The 22,451-nt window shown below is 51.3% G+C and overlaps 1 protein-coding gene across 3 annotated transcripts in view; it reads left to right on the top strand.

Moving 5' to 3' along the window:
- The window catches only part of LRRCC1 (leucine rich repeat and coiled-coil centrosomal protein 1), a 192,252-nt gene that overhangs the window by 149,386 nt on the left and 20,415 nt on the right, over window positions 1-22,451 (top strand). For all 3 annotated transcript variants that reach the window (XR_012754666.1, XM_075353129.1, XM_075353130.1), the window contains exons 15-19: window positions 2,204-2,378; window positions 9,924-10,087; window positions 17,297-17,505; window positions 17,608-17,745; window positions 19,036-19,171. Coding sequence is in view for 2 of the 3 variants with exons in the window: in XM_075353129.1 (XP_075209244.1) it covers window positions 2,204-2,378; window positions 9,924-10,087; window positions 17,297-17,505; window positions 17,608-17,745; window positions 19,036-19,171 (822 nt within the window). In the remaining variant the exon portion in view is untranslated. The remainder of the gene's footprint in view (window positions 1-2,203; window positions 2,379-9,923; window positions 10,088-17,296; window positions 17,506-17,607; window positions 17,746-19,035; window positions 19,172-22,451) is intronic.

Genomic DNA, 22,451 nt, shown 5'->3' with positions numbered 1-22,451 from the left:
TGGGGGGAGAAATCCTGCTGACCAGATTCCCTTTCAAGTATTTCACATACTGGTCTCTTATTTTAGGCAGGAAATTCCTAACCGCACATTTCAGAAAGATTGGGAATTTTAATCATTTGGACGGGTTTTGTCATTTTTCGTTATCTAACCCCCAGATCTCACCAATGGTAAATGTGTAGGGGCTGTCACTGCCTAGGTACCCTAAGATATCACTGCAAAACGTGTGGAGGACACTGAGCTGTAGTGTATGCAGGAGCGCGTGCCACACATGCTAAGAGCATGGTCCTTTTGGATGGCTGTGGATCACACAATTGCTTAGAACAATTTACATTTGTGTTTTATAATCTGCACTGAACAAAAATCTAAACACAACACTTTTGTTTTTGCTCCCATTTTCCATGCGCTGAACTCTAGATCTAAGACTTTTTCTTTGTACACAGAAGGCCTTTTACTCTTAAATATTGTTCACAAATTTGTCTAATTGTGTGTTAGTGGCACTCGTTTTTTACGAAATAATCCACCCAATTCACGGGGGAGGCAGGCCAAGATACTGATTAGACAGGATGATTATTGCACAGGTGTGCCGTAGGCTGGCCACAATAAATGGCCACTTTAAATGTGCAGTTTTATCATACAGCACAATGCCTCCTGCTGCTTTACGCTGTCCCCCATCGCTCAATTTCATACTTCAGGACGCCGCCCAGTGCGCCCGAGGTCTCGCGCATGCGCCGTGCCACTCTAGCGGAACTGCACAGTGTTGATGCTGGTGACGTGTTGCGCAGGTGTGAGATTATGGGCGGCGCTGTGATTTTCATCAGCAAGTACCCGCCCATAATCTCGTGCCCGCGTTTTCCCCTCTGTTTACACCGTTCTGCGCAAGCGCTGGCCAGATGAATCCACGTCCCCTCTTACCAAGATGGGATAGAGGTGACGTGGGGGTCATCTGGCCAGCGCTTGAGCAGAACGGTGGAGGCAGAGAGGAAAGCGCGGGCACAAGATTATGGGCAGGTACTTGCTGATGAAAATCACAGCACCGCCCATAATCTCATGCCTGCGCAACACATCACCAGTGGTCACACTGTGCACAGTCCCGCTAGAGTGGCATGGTACATGCGCGAGACCTCGGGCGCACTGAGCGGCGTCCTGAAGTATGAAATTGAGCGATGGGGGACTGCATAAAGCAGCAGGAGGCAGAATAAAGGACACCAGACAGCCCACCCCCGTGTACGATTAACAAGATTTGCATACAAAAAGGTACCGCTTTATAAAGTATTTATTTTGGTCTAAAAGGGGGCACAATAACAGGAACCTTGCTAGAATGCAGCCCAGGAGCTGCAGAGGGGGAATCTTTTAGGTTTAGTGCAAAATTTCTGCTGACAGGTTCCCTTAAAGTACACCTTATATAGGGTGTTGATTTTATTACACCGCACCCCTCCTCATTACAAAGATGCACATCACCTGATTTACTTAATTGGTAGTTGGCTCTCAAGCCTATACAGGTTGGCGTAGGACAACATGTATAAAAATTATCATGTGATCAAAATACTCATTTGCCTAATAATTCTGCACACAGTGTCGTGTATACGACAGTGTGTTCATGCTCCTGCCAATATCCAGCAACTTAACAGCCGTTGACGAGGAGTGGAGCAACAATCCCACAGGCCACAATCACCAACCTGATCAACTCTGTGAAGTAGATGTGTTGCACTGCGTGAGGCAAATGATGGTCGCACTAGATACTGACTGGCTTTCTAACCCTGTGGCCCCTGCAGACCGCCCAATATTGTAAAACTGCACATATTAGAGTGGCCTTTTTTGTGGCCAGTCTAAGGCACACCTGTGCAATAATCCTGCTGTGTAATCAGCATCTTTATATTTCACACCTGTGAGGTGGGTGGATTATTTTCGGTAATGGTGAAGCGCTCACCAACACAGATTTAGTCAAAATTTGTGAACAATGTTTTAGAGTAAAAGTATGTACATGGAAAAAAGTGTTAGCTCTTTAAGTTCAGCTCATGAAAAATGGAAGCAAAAACAAAGGGCTTGCTGTGATATTTTTGCTCAGTGTAGATGATCTATATACGTTATGTAAAGAGATATCTGTGTAGACAGCACAGAGCTGCATGCCCCCCGTGTTCCTTTGATCGCTTCATGTACACAGCACCTATACAGTTGACTGATATTGATACTTCTCTTACTGTAGAGCAGAATACGCAGCATGGAAATGGTGGCAGATGAAGAAAAACGAAAAACTGTTCAGATTGAGTTACTGAAGCAAGAGAAATCCAAACTAATATCCCAGCTCACAGCCCAGGAGTCCCTGATCGATGGCTTAAAAGCCGAAAGGAAAATCTGGGGACAAGAATTAACGCAGCAAGGTGAAACCATGCAATCCTATCATTGACAGAACTTGTATTGTTATTTTATCTAAAAAGGATCTCACAAACAGGGCCTCTGTATATGTGGAAGCTATTTCAGTAATCTGTTTATGGACTCTGGTCTGGCTTCAATCTCTAAAGATCAGATGGGATCACTGGTGAAGCCGTGTGCCTGGGCTTATACTATCACATGGAGACAAATTTAGACAGCGTAAATCTAGAATATTGAAGGGAATCCAAGCATAAGTCCCGGACTATGATGTCAGCCCACCCTAAAGGGGTTGGTGTTATGGCTCCAATTGTTCTGTAAAAGCCATTTCTCTGACGCCTCATTGGGGGACACAGGACCATGGGTGTTATGCTGCCTATCCATAGGAGGACACTAAGTAGATGCAAAAGCATAGCTCCTCCTCTGCAGTATACACCCCCTGGCCGGGCCAGGCAACCTCAGTTTTAGCTTAGTGTCTGTAGAAGGCACTTCCTTTCAAGGTTTGTTATTTTTTGAGGGCGACGGTTTCTTTTTGGGACCGATCTCCCACTACCATCAACGGGCGGGAGCGTGGAGTGTCGCCTCCATGTACCCCCTCCTGCGATGCTGGATCATGGGCTGGACGACGGGTTCCACAGACACCGATTTTCCAAAGCCCAGGGTAGAGACCTGTGCCCCTATAGCCCAATTCCTCAGCCCCTCTTTGCAGGCTCTGAGTTGAATATGGCACCATTTACTCAGCCCCTCTTTGCAGGCTCTGAGTTGAATATGGCACCGGTGTGACCGGACACAGCTAGCTGACTCTGCTATTTTCACTGCCTGGACGGAAGCCGTGTTTTAAGGTGAGATCCCCCCTGACTGGTTTCCCAGACAAAAGGGGAAAAGACGCTGCAGGGAAGGCTCCCAGGACATTTACAGTATTTATTATGAGAAAGTCCCTTGCTGAGTGCAGGGAGGAGAGCCCCAAGGTTCCTGCACACACAGTGTTAACTTTTCTCTAGCTTGCTGGCTGGAGGAGGGGGGAAGTCACTCCTGTTTGCAGAAAGTCCTGCAGATAATTTCCCGGTGGCAGGGGGAGGGCCCAGGGCTCAGGGACTCACGCTGTTTATCTGATCTGTTTATTTGCTCTAGCAGACAAGCCGGCTGATAACCACCAGTGACAAGCTGTGTGCTGACTGGAGGGAGAGGGAGGAAAACTATCAGAAGCTGACTTCATCTTCGCGCTCTTTTAGCGCTAAGCCCCGCCCCCCGCGGCCACGATAAGTCCCGCCCCCCTAGGAAAGCATGCGAAGATCTTCATAGAGCTTAATCCTTCCTGAGGACAGCTCCATCGGCTGATTCTGGGGAGCTGCTTGCTTCACTTGTAGCTCTGCTGAGCATTGCTCCCCCTCCTGGCATTCTCCTATTAGGAACATGCAGAATTCTAAAGGCACTAAGAGTGCTAAGGCCCACATAGTCTATTATTCAGCCTGCACTGCCTGCCACGCTGAGCTACCACGTAAACACACCTCTTCTCTCTGTGAGTCCTGTGCCCCTATAGCCCCCCAAGACCCCCCTGCCACCACCGCCGCAACAGTCAGCCCAGATCCTAGGGCTCCCAGCCCACCGGAATGGGCACAGATTCTGCCCCAATCCATGGAAAAACTGTCACAGATCCAGGTGCTGGCTATGCAATGTCATCCTCCACACCCTTCTGGGTCCCTGGACGGAACGCAGCCTGAGGATACCCCTATGGAGGATCCTTCTGAGGTAATCCGGGCACATGCTTCACCGGTTGCAGGGATCAGGAAAAGCGCACACGGCCGGGTGTCTCCAGCGGCCTCTCCCTCGGGAGCACACAGGGCAGGCTCTCCCACACGCTCCACGGCTTCTGAAGAGCTGGAGGAGGGAGAATGCTGTTTATACCAAGAGGATTCCTTGGTTTCAGCCTCCCCAGATGATCAAACTGCAATAGACTCCCTTATAGCAGCAATCAACCAAACTCTGCATGTGGAGGATCCCCCATCCACTACCACTGACCATGTGGTCTCCTTTAAGAGGGCAAGGAAACCCCAAAAGTTTTTCGCTGATCACCCAGAGTTCCAGGATATCCTCACAAAGCAAAGGGAGAAGCCTGACAGGCGCTTCGGTAACCGAAAACTCATGGAGTCCCGGTACCCTTTTGCCTCACCTGCCTCTAAGGGCTGGGCCGATCCGCATTCGGTCGACCCCCCGGTCTCCCGCTTTACCACAAAGACGCTCCTGTCTTTACCCGATGGTTCCTCCATCAAGGACCCGACAGACAGGTGGAGCACCTTGCCCGCTCTGCTTTTGAGGCTTCGGGTTCCTCCCTCTCGCCCTCCTTTGCCGCTCTGTGGGTCGCAAAGGCGATCTCGGTCTGGGCAGAATCCCTTAACACTTCGCTTGAGGAATCCCAGTTCACTCATACCTTCACAGAGGTAACAGCTCAAATTGCCGTTGCGGCGGAGTACCTCATGCAGGCGTCCATGGACACTGCTACCTGCGCAGCGTTTGCCGCCTCAAATACCATAGCCATCCGTAGACCTCTCTGGCTCCGACAATGGCGAGCGGACTCTGCCTCCAAGAAGTCTCTCACGGGCCTTCCCTTTTTTCCAGACCGATTGTTTGGCGAACGTCTGGACAAGCTCATTTTTGACGCCACGGGAGGAAAGAGTACCTCCCTCCCCCAGCTGAAGTCCAGGACGTCCTTCACCAGACGTCCACAGTCCTCGTTCCGCTCCTTTCGGAACTCATTTGGTTGGTCGAGATCCCGTGCTGTCCCCGCCACCAGCCGCGGACTACGCAGGGACCGACCGACCTCAGCTCTCCCCGAAACCCACTTCGTCATGGCAGCCTAGACCGAAACAGTCCAGGACTAGGGAGACTCGGCCACGACGTTTTCCCCCCTCATGACTCCTTCGGCGCCCCGGAAGACACACTCATTGTAGGAGGTCGACTGCGGCTCTTTCATCACATCTGGGCTGCCACCTCAGACGACAAATGGGTGCGAGACCTTGTGTCTTCCGGTTACCACATAGAATTTCGGACCCGACCCCCGAGTCGGTTCTTTCTCTCAAACCCCCCAAAGACTCGAAAACGACGCGAAGCTTTTTTCTCAGCAATCCACTCGCTCCAAACAGCAGGAGTGATAATACCTGTCCCAGACGACGAGAAGTTCGGGGGTTTTTATTCCAACCTCTTTGTGGTCCCCCAAAAAGGATGGGTCAGTTCGACCCATCCTGGACCTCAAACACCTAAACAAACATGTGCACGTACGGAGATTCAGAATGGAGTCCCTAAGGTCCATTATTGCATCCATGGTCGAAGGGGAATTCCTCGCCTCCATAGACATCAAGGACGCGTACCTGCACATACCCATCGCCCCAGATCACCAAAAGTTCCTCCGCTTCACAATTCAGGACTCCCACTTTCAATTCGTAGCTCTACCCTCCGGCCATGCCACCGCACCAAGGGTCTTCACCAAAGTCATGGCAGCCGCCATGAGCGTCCTTCACGCCAGGGGAGTAGTCGTTCTCCCTTACTTGGACGACCTCCTCATCAAGGCCCCCTCCTTCCGCGACTGCTCAACTAGCGTACAGATCACTGTGGACACACTATCCCGCCTAGGGTGGCTAGTGAATCTGGACAAATCATCCCCGATCCCATCACGATCCATCACCTTCTTGGGCATGTCCCTGGACCCCCGTCGGGGCTTGATCTACCTCCCCGTGGACAAGGCGATCGCTCTTCAACGAGCGGTACGCTGCTTTCTACGTCCTCTGTCTCGCTCCATTCGATTCAGCATGAAGTTACTCGGCAGGATGGTGGCGGCTTTGGAAGAAGTACCCTTTGCTCAACTGCACCTCCGCCCACTGCAGCTAGCCCTTCTAGCGGCCTGGGACAAGAGCCCCTTCTCCCTGGACAGACATCTTCACCTGACGCCTTCAGTCAGGTACGCACTCCGCTGGTGGCTTCGGTCCTCATCCCTATCGAAGGGGAGATCTTTTCTCCCAGTGAACTGGCTGGTCCTGACCACAGACGCCAGCCTCCTAGGCTGGGGAGCAGTGTACCGGCACCACACTGCTCAAGGACGTTGGACGCCCCAGGAGTCTTTCCTACCCATAAACATCCTGGAACTCCACGCGATCTTCCTCGCGCTCAGGGCATTCTGCCCTCTGCTAGCGGGTCGTCAGATTCGAATCCAATCAGACAATGCGACGGCTGTAGCCTATATCAATCGGCAGGGGGGCACCCGCAGCAAAGCGGCTTATCTCGAGGCCCACAAGATCCTCAGCTGGGCCGAATCGTCGGGATCAGTGATATCAGCGGTACACATACCGGGGGTAGAGAACTGGGCAGCAGACTTTCTAAGTCGCCAAGGCCTGGCCGCCGGAGAATGGTCTCTCCACCCAGATGTGTTTCTACACATCTGCACTCGCTGGGACACACCAGACGTGGACCTAATGGCCTCAAGGTTGAATGCAAAGGTACCCGCGTTCATAGCCAGGTCACGCGACCCGCAGTCCATCGGCGCGGATGCTCTAGTCTGCTCGTGGCACCACTTCCGCCTGCCTTACATATTTCCACCTCTACCCCTGCTGCCGTGGGTAATCAGGAAGATCAAGGCAGAGGGAGTCCCGGAGATAATGATAGCACCGGACTGCCCAGGCGCGCCTGGTACGCCGAATTAGTACAAATGCTCACAGACGCACCGTGGCGCCTTCCAGACACCCCAGACTTGCTGATTCAAGGGCCCATTTCCCATCAGAACTCCAGAGCCCTGAAGCTGACGGCATGGCCATATCCCCCGCGGTTATTTCCACCATGATCAGCGCCCGAAAGCCTGCTTCATCCCGCATTTACCGCTGTACGTGGAAAATCTTCCTTTCATGGTGCAGGGAAAGTAACGTCCAGCCTATGCCTCTGGCCATCCCCAGAAGTCTCGACTTTCTACAGTCTGGCTTGCAAGCTGGGTTTGATCTCAGTTCCTATAAAGGGCAGGTCTCAGCGCTCTCAATCTTGTACCAATGCCGCCTGGCTCAAAAACCGCAAGTCAAGACCTTCCTCCAGGGCGTTTCCCATCTAGTTCCCCCGTACAAACGGCCACTGGAACCATGGGACCTCAACCTCGTTCTGGACGGTCTCCAGAGGTCTCCCTTTGAACCCCTCAAGGAATCCTCCCTTGCTCTTCTGTCCTGGAAGGTAACATTCCTGGTGGCAATTACGTCCATCAGACTGGTTTCGGAGCTAGCAGCACTCTTGCCGCGAGCCTTTTCTGATCTTTCACCAGGACAAGGTGGTTCTGCGCCCCCTTCCGGATTTCCTTCCAAAGGTTCTTACCCCGTTTCATTTGAACGAGGACATTGTTCTGCCTTCCTTTTGTCCATACCCGGTTCATAGGGTGGAAAGGTCTCTACATTTGTTAGACCTCGTCAGAGCTCTGAGATATTACATGTCCAGGACAGCCCCCTTTAGGAAAACGGACTCTTTGTTCGTCATTCCTGAGGGGCCTAAGAAGGGACAGGCAGCTTCAAAGGCAACTCTGGCTCGCTGGATTCGCTCTGCGATCCAGGAAGTCTACCGCTTGCAACTCAAGCCCATTCCTAGTGGGCTGTGGGCTCATTCCACGCGAGCAGTTGGCGCTTCGTGGGCCATTCGGCATCAGGCTTCAGTGGAACGGGTGTGTAAGGCTGCGACCTGGTCTAGCCTACATACGTTTTCAAAGCATTACAGAGTCCATACCCAGGTTTCAACTGAGGCAAATCTGGGTAGGAAAATTCTGCAAACGGCAGTAGAGCACCTCTCTCAGTAGGCGCTCCAGGCTGTCTGGGACTGGTTCCTAGTCCTTGGGTTGTGTTGTCTTCCCACCCATGGACTGCTTTAGGTTGTCCCATGGTCCTGTGTCCCCCAATGAGGCGTCAGAGAAAAATGGATTTTTGTGTACTCACCGTAAAATCGTTTTCTCTTAGCCATCATTGGGGGACACAGCACCCACCCTGTTGCCCTGTTGGGCCTTGGTTCTCTCAGTACCTTATTTGGTTATGACTCTTTTTTTTTTTTTTTTTTTCTCATGTTCCTCTGTTGAGAAGTTTTTACTGTTTTTTTTTTCTCCTACTGCTTGTGTACTAAAACTGAGGTTGCCTGGCCCGGCCAGGGGGTGTATACTGCAGAGGCGGAGCTATGCTTTTGCATCTACTTGGTGTCCTCCTACGGATAGGCAGCATAACACTTATGGTCCTGTGTCCCCCAATGATGGCTAAGAGAAAACGATTTTACGGTGAGTACAAAAAAATCCGTTTTTTATTTTAGAATGAAGCCCTAAATTGCTGTACTGTAGACCGGAGGCTTTGCTTCTCAAACTAGACATATTTGGCCTTCATTAGCATTGAGGGGGAGATCAGGCCATAGAAAGTGCACACATATTGTGACTAGGGCTGGTAATCATAACACATGTATGTATGCCGGACTTACAGATCTCCGATCTAGTACCCTACTACCAACTGTGAAAAGGTACAAAAGGTCTGACCATAGCGACGGGAGAGAATATGGACTGAACAATTACCGCCTGTACTGTTCATCGCCATGCGAGTGAAATGGAGTGCGCAATTACACTCTGTTGCCCATAAGATATCCATCTGAAAGACACAAGGCAAAAGAAAGCGCCCAACCTAAGATGGGTCTGGAACAGACCTTGCCTCCAACTTGCACTACTAGGAACTGAGGATCCTGGCGAGGTATAGTCTGCCGGGAAGGAACAATTTTTTTATTTATATGCAATAATAGTATCCGCCTCCAAGTGGAAACAGGTGCATCTGGGTTTTGTGCATGTGCTGAATGGATAGAAAAATGCAATGTGAACAGTGGCATATGTATTTAAAGGGGATATCTACTACTTTTACATTGATAGCATATCCTTAGGATAGGTTATCAATGTCTGATAGGCCGGGGTCCAACACTCCACATCCCAATGATCAGCTGTTCCCGGCGGTGGCAGCCGTAAATGCTCAGTTTCGGCGCTGCTCCATCTTCTGATAGTGGGCAAGACCAGGTACTGTACATGTGCCTCCTACTGATTAGAGTGGGAGGCGGATGTGCTGTACCCGGCCACTATCTAAAGACAGAGCAGCGCCGGAACTGATCATTTCCAGCTGCCACTGCCGGGACTTGGAACAGCTGATTGGTGGGGGTGGGAGGTGTCGGACCCCGGCCGATCAGACATTGATGACTTATCCTGGTACTACTCATACTGGTAGAACAGGGTGCGAGACGATGCCTATACAGGCAAATCCTTTTGCTATTAACTTAAAAAAACAGTACGTCTGGATATTTTTTTCGACAGACGGAGCAGGCTGCAATTTTCTGCCCAGTCAATGTACGACCTTCAGACATGCATTTTTTTATTTCTTAAATACAATTGAAGTCATTGACAACCAGATCCAACGGTTGAGAGCCAACATTCACTTATAACTTAAGATATCAAAAAATGAATACCGAAAGTATATTAGAAAGTTTGTATAGAGATAATTCCCCTTGAAAATATCAACCTATTTACCTAGGTGTGGCGTTGGCCCAGGACAGAGGAAGGCTGGAAGCAAGAATTGAAGTCCTTTCCACCGAGATAGAGACATTGAAAAAGCAAAATGAAAGAGATAACGATGCACTAAGAATCAAAAGCAAAATGGTGGATGATCAAACTGAAACCATCCGGAAACTAAAAGAAGTGAGTGCACAAGTATTTCTTTATCGTTCCTATGGGAGACCCAGACCATGGGTGTATAGCTTCTGCCTCCGGAGGACACACAAAGTACTACACTAAAAAGTGTAGCTCCTCCCTCTAAGCATATACACCCCCTGGATAACCAAATATAGCCAGTTCAATGCTTTGTGTTCAGGAGGCACACATCCACACATGCATTCTCATCTGATTTTTGATTTTTGGAAAGAGTTTGAAGAAAAGCGGGTCCAAGCCTGGACTCCCGGCATGTCCCTTCTCACCCCACTGTGTCGGCGGTGTTGTTAAGGTTGATTTCAGGGCTGGAGCCTTACATGCCACGCTCCTTCACCATCCCTCGGGCTCTGGCTTGAAGTGGGAGCCAGCACAGTTCTCCCTGCCTTGCAGGAGACCGGTCTCCATCCGCAGCCCTTCAGGATCCTGCCGGACGGAGCACTCATCCCTCAGGGACCTGGCCCTGCGTCTCACAAGCTAAGTATCTGAGACGTTATTGTCGGGGGGTCCCTTGTACTTTATTGTTGTGGAGAGTGGGCTGTGTATCTATTCTGACATTTCCGGCCGGTTCTCCAGTTTTCACCTGAGAACCGCGCCGATGGTGCCTGCACGCCGGCCGCATCGTTAAATTTAGGCCCCGGCTTCGCCTGAGGACTAGTTTCGATTTCACTGCCCCTGCTTGTCAATCATGCAGAGGGACAGTGCTGCTCCGCCCAGCGGCCGTTCGGCACAGGGGAGGGACACTCCTCTTTGAGTAAATATTCCCTCCCCTGTATATCTCCTTGGCCCTCTGGATCCCGCTCTTAGAGTAGGCCCCGTCCCCTCTCCTCGCTCCGGCGCCATTTTATCAGCGTTCTCACAGCGATCGGCGCTGGCTGCAGCATGTCTCTGGGGGTCCGGGCTGTGGGATCTGGAGGGCACACAAATGGTCTGGTAAGCCACAACCTCTGGTTGTGGACCTGCTTATATACTCTCTGGGGGTCATTCTGGCTCAGAGCCCCCACTTCAGCAGCATGTCTCACACGAGGAGCAAGGCTGTACTCAATATGCACTGCATGTAGGCTCGTACTGCCTGAAGCGAGCACATATCCACATTGTGATGCCTGCTCTAACATGGTGGTGCCTCAGCCTGGAGTCTCATCCCCAGTGGTCCCTCCGGCTGCTCCGGCTCCGGTGGCTGAACCCCCGGCTTGGGTAGAATCCTTCTCGAAGTCTATCTCCCAGTCTTTTGCCGACTCCAATGGACAGTTGTCCCGGACTCTGCTGAGCATGCATCAGCCCCCTTCTCAGGGCGCCTCTGCTGCTACGGCTCGCTCAGCAGAGCCCACAGAGGATTCTTCATCTGGTCCCAGACCCCGTCCTCCTAAAAGGAGACGCAGGGTCCCCTCTCCTTCCTCGTCCCGCGGCTCTGATTCACGAGCTGACTCGCAGGACGAGGAGGATGCCTTTACTGGGGGCTCGGACGCTACCTCCATGTGCCCCATTGATCTGTCCGAAGGTGACGCAGATGTTAGTGATTTGATTGCGTCCATTAATTCTGTACTGGACCTCAATCCGCCAGTTTTAGAGGAGCAACCCTCTCTGGCAGAAAAGCACCAGTTTACCTTGCCTAAGAGAACGAGGAGTGTGTTCTTTAACCACTCCAGTTTTCAGGCCACTGTGACCAAGCCTAGGGCCTGTCCTGACAAACGCTTCCCAAAGCGTGGTTCTGATGACCGTTTTCCCTTTCCACCAGAGATGGTCAAGGAGTGGGCTCATTCACCAAAGGTAGACCCTCCGGTGTCTAGACTCTCAGCCCAGACAGTTGTATCAGTGGCTGATGGCACCTCTCTTAAAGATTCCACTGACCGCCAGGTTGACCTTCTGGCCAAATCTGTATATGAGGCGGCAGGGGCCTCGTTCTCCCCATCTTTTGCAGCAGTGTGGGCTCTCAAAGCCATCTCTGCTTCTCTAGAGGAGATGCATTCCCTCACCAGGGACTCTATGCCCGAAATGGTTGCCTTAACTTCTCAGGCTTCAGCCTTTTCATCCTTTGCCATGTCTGCCATGCTGGAGGCTTCTCACCGCACTGCGGTGGCTTCGGCTAATTCCCTCGCTATCCGCAGGATCTTGTGGCTTCGAGAGTGGAAGGCAGACGCTTCTTCAAAGAAGTACCTTGCTGGGCTCCCATTTGCTGGGTCCAGGCTGTTCGGTGAACAACTGGATGAAATTATTAAGGAAGCTACTGGCGGGAAGAGTACTTCCTTGCCACAAACTAAAACCAGGAAACCTGTCCAGGGCAGGAACCAGTCGAGGTTTCGTTCCTTTCGTTCCTCCAACTGGTCGTCCTCTAAGCCCTCGGCCTCGTCCACTAACTTAGCCAAGGACCAAAAACCCAACTGGCGCACGAAGCCGCGTCCTCAGAAGACCGCAGGAGCTGCTGCCACTAAGGCAGCCTCCTCTTGACTATCTGGCCGCGCCAGCAACGTCCTTGGTCGGTGGCAGGCTCTCCCACTTTGGCGACGTGTGGTTTCAACACGTCTCCGATCAGTGGGTGCGGGATATCATCTCCCACGGCTACAGGATAGAATTCTCTTCCAGCCCGCCAAACAGATTTTTTCTCTCAACTCCCCCCTGCTCCAAGACCGCCGCCTTCTCTCAGGCCGTGGCATCCTTGCAGGCCAACGGAGTAATTGTACCGGTTCCCGCCTGGGAACGGTTCAGAGGTTTCTACTCAAATCTCTTCCTAGTCCCCAAAGAGGACGGTTCCTTCCGGCCCATCCTGGATCTCAAGCTTCTCAACAAGCATGTTCAGGTGCGGCATTTTCGCATGGAGTCTCTGCGATCAGTCATTGCCTCAATGACCCAAGGAGATTTCCTGGCATCCATCGACATCAGAGATGCCTATCTGCATGTGCCAATTGCAGTTTCACACCAGCGTTGGCTACGTTTTGCAATCGGAGAGGAACATTTCCAATTTGTGGCTCTCCCCTTCCGGTTAGCCACGGCCCCTCGAGTATTCACCAAGGTCATGGCAGCAGTGGTTGCGGTTCTGCACCTCCAAGGGTTGGCAGTGATTCCTTACCTGGACGACCTTCTAGTCAAGGCTTCATCCAGTGCAGACTGTCAGCGGAGTGTCTCGCTCACTCTCGCCACTCTAGTCCAATTCGGGTGGCTTGTCAATCTGCCCAAGTCCACTCTGACTCCGACCCAGAAGCTCATGTACCTAGGGATGCAATTCGAGACTCTGCCTGCACTTGTGAAGCTGCCCTTAGTCAAACAGCAGTCCCTCCATCTGGCGGTGCGCTCTTTGTGGAGGCCCCGCCGTCATTCCATCAGGCACCTAATGCAGGTGCTGGGTCAGATGGTGGCGTCAATGGAAGCGGTTCCCTTTGCCCAGTTCCATCTGCGTCCTCTGCAGCTGGACATTCTCCGCTGTTGGGACAAGCGGACTTCCTCCTTGCACAGGTTAGTGGCTCTGTCGCCACAGACCAGGGGCTCCCTTCAGTGGTGGCTTCGGCCCCTCTCTCTGTCTCAGGGACGCTCCTTCCTGGCCCCGTCCTGGGTGATCCTCACCACGGATGCCAGTCTATCCGGCTGGGGAGCAGTATATCTCCACCACAGAGCGCAGGGCACTTGGACTCCGTCCGAATCAGCCCTCTCGATCAATGTGCTGGAAATCAGAGCTGTGCTTCTAGCTCTCTTAGCCTTTCACCACCTGTTGGCGGGCAAGCATATTCGAGTCCAGTCAGACAACGCGACAGCGGTTTCCTACATCAATCACCAGGGCGGGACACGCAGCCGCCTGGCAATGTTGGAGTTCAACGCATCCTTAAGTGGACGGAGGACTCCAAGTCCACCATATCCGCAGTCCACATCCCAGGCGTGGAAAACTGGGAGGCAGATTATCTCAGCCGTCAAACCGTGGACAGCGGCGAGTGGGCTCTGCATCCGGCAGTGTTTCGGTCAATCTGCCGCAAGTGGGGCACTCCGGAAGTGGATCTAATGGCATCCCGGCACAACAACAAGGTTCCGGTTTACGTGGCTCGCTCCCATGATCCTCAGGCCTTTGCAGCGGACGCGCTGGTTCAAGATTGATCCCAGTTTCGTCTGTCTTACGTGTTTCCCCCTCTAGCTCTCTTGCCCAGAGTCCTGCGCAAGATCAGAATGGAGGGCCGTCGGGTCATCCTCATTGCTCCAGACTGGCCCAGGCGAGCTTGGTACCCAGACCTGCTCCATCTGTCCGTAGAGGTGCCGTGGTATCTCCCGGACCGTCCAGACCTTCTCTCACAAGGTCCGTTTTTCCGCCAGAATTCTGCGGCTCTCAGATTGACGGCGTGGCTCTTGAGTCCTGGATCTTGACGACTTCTGGTATCCCTCCTGAAGTCATCTCCACTATGACTCGGGCTCGGAAGTCTTCCTTGGCCTTTTTCCTTGCCGACCCTCCTGTTCTTTCTACAGTCCGGTCTGCAGCTAGGACTATCCCTCAATTCCCTCAAGGGACAGGTCTCGGCTCTGTCAGTGTTGTTCCAGCGGCGTATCGCCCGGCTGGTTCAGGTGCGCACCTTCATGCAGGGCGCATCTCACATCATTCCGCCTTACCGGCGGCCTTTGGATCCCTGGGACCTTAATCTGGTCCTCACGGCTTTGCAGAAACCCCCCTTTGAGCCTCTTAGGGAGGTTTCTTTGTCTCGTCTTTCACAGAAAGTGGTCTTTCTAGTGGCCATAACTTCCCTCAGGAGAGTCTCTGATTTGGCTGCGCTCTCTTCGGAGTCACCTTTTTTGGTTTTTCATCAAGACAAGGTGGTTCTCCGTCCGACTCCGGACTTTCTCCCTAAGGTGGTTTCTCCTTTCCACCTTAACGAGGACATTTCCCTGCCTTCCTTTTGTCCGGCTCCTGTTCATCGCTTTGAAAAAGCGTTGCATACTCTGGATCTGGCGCGGGCGCTCCGGATCTATGTGTCTCGCACCGCTGTTCTTAGGCGGTGCACCTCTCTTTTTGTGCTGACCACAGGTCGGCGTAAGGGTCTCTCGGCTTCTAAGCCGACCCTAGCTCGTTGGATTAGGTCGGCCATTTCCGATGCCTACCAGTGTACTCAGGTGCCTCCCCCGCTGGGGATCAAGGCACACTCGACCAGAGCTGTCGGTGCCTCTTGGGCTTTCAGGCACCAGGCTACGGCTCAGCAGGTCTGTCAGGCTGCCACTTGGACCAGTCTGCATACCTTTTCGAAGCACTACCAAGTGCATGCTCATGCTTCGGCAGATGCGAGCTTGGGCAGACGCATCCTTCAGGCGGCTGTCGCCCATTTGTGAAGTTAGGTTTCGCCTACTTCTCAGTTTTCTGTTTATTCCCACCCATGGACTGCTTTGAGACGTCCCATGGTCTCGGTCTCCCATAGGAACGATAAAGAAAAAGAGAATTTTGTTTACTTACCGTAAATTCTTTTTCTTATAGTTCCGTATTGGGAGACCCAGCTCCCTCCCTGTTGCCTGTTGGCAGTTTCTTGTTCCGCGTGTTATCACCGGCTGTTGTTGTAGACAGAGGCTCCGGTTGTTCCGGTTCTTGCTCTATCTCTACTTGTGGGTGGCTGTTCTCCTTCAGCTTTTGCACTAAACTGGCTATATTTGGTTATCCAGGGGGTGTATATGCTCAGAGGGAGGAGCTACACTTTTTAGTGTAGTACTTTGCGTGTCCTCCGGAGGCAGAAGGTATACACCCATGGTCTGGGTCTCCCAATACGGAACTATAAGAAAAAGAATTTACGGTAAGTAAACAAAATTCTCTTTTTTTGTTTGTATGGATGGCACCAGACCTGCCCTGTGCTACGCGGTCACCACCTATTGGGCAGTATTGATTGCATTTCATTTGGGTAGCTTCTATTGAAGAGCGTCATTCGTCCATAATTTAGTCTTATTTCACCATAGTTAATCATGCAGTCTCTGAAAGGCTCTCACTTAGGATATTGTGTCCAAAAAAAAAATCCGCCCTCCATCCCCTCCTCACCCCACCTTCATCCTGGAGATGCTCTGTTTATGGCTGGCTATAGTAATATGAAACTGAAAAGACAAAAAAGGTGCAGATGGTGTCTTACCTGGCGGTGCCAGATAAATAATTTAGCAATTCCATGTGTGAGACACAACCACTACAAAGCACATAATCCATGCTGGCTCCCGCAGAACCCAAGATAAATGGTGATATTATGGGACGATAGAAAGGGTTAATCTGCACTGCCAGAAGAAGGACAATTGCTGAAGATCAGAAGAATAAGGGCATATGATTTTTATTGTTTAACACATTTCGGAGTCGTAACTCCTTCAGGAACAAAAATCAATAATGTACATTGTTCCTGAAGAAGGTGTTACAATGACTCCGAAACTCGTAGAATAATAAAAATCATATGCCCTAATTCTACTGATCTTCAGTGCTTCTCCTTCCTCTGGTATCTTGGATTAACCCTTTCTATCTTCACATAATATCACCACTATGTTTTGCTGTATGTAGGCGGAGGGCTGAACTGCCCAATCATTAACTTCCATTATACTCGTTACTAGGATTGAAGCCGTCCGAGTGTCTCACCAGCTCAACCTGAGTAAGGAGCGTTCGATCATCATAGTGTTCAATCATTATTCCGAGCGCCGAGCATTGTACTGCCCGCCCATCATTATTAAATAATCATCAGTACTGGACCCCACCTGTCCACCGTACTGCTGCCAGCGTCCCTTTATGAGCCAGACAAAAAGTTTCAAAATGTAGAATATGGATTGAATCATAGAATGGTAGAGTTGGAAGCGACCCCAAGGGCCATCAAGGTCAAACCCTACACTGCAGTGCAGGTTTTCTTAAATCATCCCAGCCATATGTTTATCCAGGTTACACTTGAAGATTTCCATTGATCGAGAGCTCACCACCTCCCGTGGTCTCCTGTTCCACTCTGACTGCTCTCACTGTCAGAAGGTTTTTTCCTAATGTCTAATCTGAATCTTCTTCCTTTAAGTTTCATCCCATTGCTTCTTGTACTTCTTGTGCTAATGAGAATAGGGTAGTTCCCTCTTCACTGTGACCACCTTTCAGATATTTGTAGACCGCTATGAAGTCTCCTCTCATTCTCTTTTGCAAACTAAGCATTCCTTGTTCTTTTAGCCGTTCTTCATACGACATGGTTTGCAGGCTTCTACCATCTTGGTTAAATTGATTGGTACATGATCTCCATTTTCTTTTGTCAGGGCTTGCAGGAAAGGGATGAACGAATAAGAAAATTACGTGCGGAAAATCTGGAGACGGAAAAAACGTTAAGAGAGCAAAACGATGAGACAGCAACACAATTGCAAGAAGTGAAAGAAAAGCTGGAGAGGCAGACTGAGAGAAAAGAAGAAATCAAGTTTCAGCTGGAAGAAAAGGAGGCCGAGCTGCTGGATGTGAAGAAAGCTTACAGGTGATTAGGCAGCCGGCAGAGCAGAGGTTTTACTAAATGTAGCTTGTGCTGTTTGATGTGGAATCTTGGCTCATTTCAGGCATTTGCTCTTTCTATTCATAGTGCAATGAATAAGAAGTGGCAGGATAAAGCAGAATTACTAAGCCAGCTTGAAACACAAGTCAGGCAGATGAAAGAGAATTTTGATGCCAAGGAGAAGAAGCTGATTGAAGAGCGAGACAAAAGCCTCCAAAACCATAAGTAAGTAGAAAGCTATTTTGGTTTTAAAGAAACTTTGTAAAGCGGCAGTGAAGCCCACCTTTTTATCAAAATGGTTAGTAACCTTGTTTGATGTTTAATGACTGTCAATCGTGTATCCATATAATTTATACTCTAAAAGAGGACCACAGCAACATGGCTTCACAGGGCGCCAGAGAGAGAATATCCGGCTTTGTATGTTTATTACACAATTAAGTTTTTGTTTCTCAGGTTTTTTCTTTCTTTAGTTCAATGTAGAGATTTTTTGCAGTTTTTCCTGCTGCAATTGAAAATGTATTTAGTTTCAATGCATAAGCCATGAATTTCTGCATGTCGACGCAGACATATGGGACCCGTGTAGACAAGTCTGCTATCATCTAATATTGGAGTATTATCATGAGGTATGTAAAGACAGGACAGGGACCCCTAGGCTAGCCCTCAGATTCGAGACCCTGCACAGTCTTTTTTTTTTTGTCAGAAGTAGGCTTGATGGTAGCCAGGTCCAAGCCCCCAGCGTGACCCTGACTCCTGTCCGAGCCTTGATTTTACTCCCCCTCTCCCCCATTCTATGGGTGGGCAGGAAAACACAATAACAAAACCCCACAAAATGACACTGACAAGGGAGAACGGAAACTCGTACACACAGCACTCAAATACACAGGAGAGACAATATGTGTACAGGGAAACAACGAAAAAGAGAATGAAGTAACATACAATAGGGAAATGTTCACACCACTCACACCATATCGCAACAGAATGTTCACACCACTCACACCATATCGCAACAGAATGTTCACACCACTCACACCATATCGCAACAAAGATCACCATAAACAGGATCACCACAAAGACTGGGAGCGCTGGAGCGAATGCGGAAACTATAATCGGCGCTGAGTAGTGAGATAGGAAGTAGATGATTTTGATTGGCAACCTGAGCTCCTAGCAGAGTTCTCCAGGTCAGCAGGGATTAACTCCTTTAGGACTCAGGAACAGAGTACATGAAAAAGCTTACACCAACTCAGGTTGAACAGCTAGGAGACATCAAGTGGCCTCTCAAGGCTCTGCAGTGTGAACAGAGCCTGATGCTGCTGAAACACCTAATGAGTCTGGACCTGATCACCGCGTGACAGGCATCCATCAATCCCAAGAGCTCATATCCAGAAGGTAGTAGATTGTTACACGTTTTCACTTCCTTGATCAGTCAAACATTTCCTACATACTAATGACACAGATAATTGTCCGAACTTAGAGTGCGCACAGTGCACCTTTCACCACTGATTTCTGTGTGCACAGGGTTCTGATGGAGAAGCTTCATTCTGTGGATGATGCATTTCGGAGACAATTGGAGTCCATTCTGACTGGTCACCAGGCCGAGCTCGTTAAAGTAGCAAGCGAGAAGCAAAAGAACATAGAAGAAGCCAATGAGAAAGTAAGTATATACAGTGTATATGCCCTGTTGCTGTGAACTTGTCTGGTGTAGTAATGTTTTCTAGGTGATTGTTCTCATTTTTAGCAAATCACAACATGCAAGTGTATCGGGCTCTACTATCATGTATACAGCCATTGTTGGCTTCAGGTCAGGAACAGTTTTGAGACAACTACTGAGCCTGCAATTACAGATCCACGGAGGATGTTACCTTAATTTTCTAAGTCTCAATTTGTGTTTACTGTATGATCTCATGTATATGTGTATAAAGGTACACCACGTGGACAAAAGTATTGAGGCACCTACATGTTACATCTACAGAAGCTTTCTTTGTCGCTCCATTGGGAGACCCAGACAATTGGGTGTATAGCTACTGCCTCCGGAGGCCACACAAAGTATTACACTTTAAAAAGTGTAACCCCTCCCCTCTGCCTATACACCCTCCCGTGCATCACGGGCCCATCAGTTTTTAGCTTTGTGTTGAAGGAGGCACACATGCACACAAGCTCCACATTTTAGTCAGCAGCAGCTGCTGATTATATCGGATGGAAGAAAAGAGGGCCCCCCACAGGGCCCTCGGCATGCTCCCTTCTCACCCCACTCTGGTCGGCGGTGCTGTTAAGGTTGAGGTACCCATTGCGGGTATAGAGGCTGGAGCCCACATGCCGTTTTCCTTCCCCATCCCTTAGAGGCTCTGGGAGAAGTGGGATCCTAACCGGTCACCATTCACTGGGACCGAGCTCCATCCGCAGCCCCTGGGGGAATCTGATGGACAGGAGCCTGGATATCATCAGGGACAGGGCCCTGCATCCATAAGGTACTCTGTGTCCCCTGAGGGACGGGGCATGCAGCGCCTGTGTTGCAGACGCCGCAGCGGCTCCTGTGTGGTTTGTGAGACCGGGACTACCGCGCCGACCGCGCCTGTTTGCCGGCCGCGTTGTTAACTTTAGTCCTCGGCTTTTGCGGCCTAGTACCATATACTCCCGCCCCCGGGCCTGCCAGTCAGGGGTAAGGGCGGGACGGCCGACTGGACGTCGGCAGTGAGGGCTGGAGCATACTTTGGTATCCTCCTCCCCCCTCACTGAGCACTGTGGGGCACCAGTTTCCCGCACTTTATTAGGCACGCCCACGGCTCCATCCTCCCCTCAGAACGCTGGCAGCCATTGTTATAATCACTGCTGCCGGTGGGGGATTTCAGAACGAGCTCCGCAGTTCTGGGAGAAGTGGGATCCTAACCGGTCGCCGTTCACTGGGACCGGGCTCCCTCCGCAGCCCCTGGGGGAATCTGATGGACAGGAGGCTGGATATCATCAGGGACAGGGCCCTGCATCCATGAGGTACTCTGTGTCCCCTTAGGGACGGTGCAGGCAGCGTCGGTGTTACAGACGCCGCAGCGGCTGCTGTGTGGTTTGTGAGCCGGGACTACCGCGCCGACCGCGCCTGTTGGCCGGCCGCGCTTTTAACTTTAGTCCCCGGCTTTTGCGGCCTAGTACCATGTACTCCCGCCCCCGGGCCTGCCAGTCAGGGGTGGGGGCGGGACGGCCGACTGGACGTCGGCAGTGAGGGCTGGAGCATGCTTTGGTATCCTCCTCCCCCCTCACTGAGCACTGTGGGGCACCAGATGACCGCACTTTATTAGGCACTCCCATGGCTCCCTCCTCCCCTCAGAACGCTGGCAGCCATTGTTATAATCTCTTCTGCCGGTGGAGGATTTCAGAATGAGCTCTGCAGCTCTGGGAGTCCCAGGCAGGGAATCTGGTGGACGCACCACCGCTTGGGGCGGTTGGTAAGCCACACCAGTTGTCAGGTGCTGGCCCCCCTTGTATATATATATATATATATATATATATATATATATATATTTTCTTTATCGTTCCTATGGGAGACCCAGACCATGGGTGTATAGCTACTGACCCCGGAGGACACACAAAGTTACTACACTCAAAACGTTTAGCTCCTCCCTCCTAGCATATACACCCCCTGCTAGCCAGTCCTAGCCAGTTCAATGCTTTGTGTTTCAGGAGGATCACACACACATGCATCTCTGATTTTGATTTTTGATTTTTTTCCTTCTGGATCAAAGATTTGGAAGAAAAGCGGGTCCAGCTGGACTCCCGGCATGTCCCTTCTCACCCCACTGTGTCGGCGGTGCTGTTAAGGTTGATTTTCCAAGGCTGGAGCCTTCTCATGCCGCGCTCCTTCACCATCCCATGCTGGGGCTCTGGCTTGAAGTGGGAGCCAACACGGTTCTCACTGCTTTGCAGGAGACCGGTCTCCATCCGCAGCCCTTTTGCAGGATCCTGCTGGACGGAGCTATCACCCCCCCAGGAACCTGGCACCTGCGTCTCACAAGCTAAGTATATGAGACGTTATTACCACAGAAAGTGGTCTTTCCAGGGGTCCTTTGTTTATTATTGGGGGAGTGTGTTTTCTGTTTGGTGTTAACATTTCCGGCCGGTCCTCCAGTTTTCACTGGAGAACCGCGCCGATGGTGCCTGCACGCCGGCCGCATGTTTTACTCTAGGCCCCGGCTTCGCCTGAGGCCTAGTTTCGGTTTCCACTGTCTCTGCATGTCAGTCAGGCAGAGGGACAGTGTGGCTCCGCCCAGCGGCTGTGCAGCACAAGGGAAGGGACACTCCTCACTGAGGAAAGATTCCCTCCCCTGGCTACCTCATTTGCCGCTCTCAGAGTAGGCCCCGCCCCCTCTCCTCGCTCCGGTCGCCATTTTCTCAGCGTTCTCTGTGCCTGCATAGGCACAGAGATTCCACATTGTGACAGGTGGGGGCCGGGGCTGAGGGACTAGAGGGCACAGACATGTCTGTTTAAACGATCTGCAGCCACGACCTCCGGTTTGTGCAGCTGCTTATTTTATCCGTTTATATATGCTGGGGGCCATTCTAGACAGAGCCCCCACCTCTGCAGCATGTCTCACAGAGCGAGGCTGCAGGCTGTTTTTATTATTCCACTGCAGGTAGTCTCGTACGGCTGTACCGAGCTCATAACCACTGTGGCCCCTCAGCTTGGAGGCTCATTAGTGGTCCCTCCAGCTGCTCCGGTTTCGGTGGCTGACCCCTGGGGGAATCCTATTTCCAGGGGTCGGCTGTCCCGGCATCTGCTGAGCATGCAGCCCCCTTCTCAGGGCGTTTTCTGCTTCAGCTCGCTCAGCAAAGCTCACAAGGGACTCTCCTTCTGGGCTCAGACCCCGTCCTCCTGACAGGGAGACGCAGGGTCCCCTGTCCTCCCCGTCCCGCAGCTCCGATTACGAGCTGACTCACTGGACGAG

This window comes from Anomaloglossus baeobatrachus, chromosome 6 (assembly GCF_048569485.1).
Source record: "Anomaloglossus baeobatrachus isolate aAnoBae1 chromosome 6, aAnoBae1.hap1, whole genome shotgun sequence".
In the NCBI taxonomy this organism is placed as follows: Eukaryota; Metazoa; Chordata; class Amphibia; order Anura; family Aromobatidae; genus Anomaloglossus; species Anomaloglossus baeobatrachus.
Note: the sequence above shows the minus strand (reverse complement) of the source record. Positions and strands in the feature narration are given on the sequence as shown.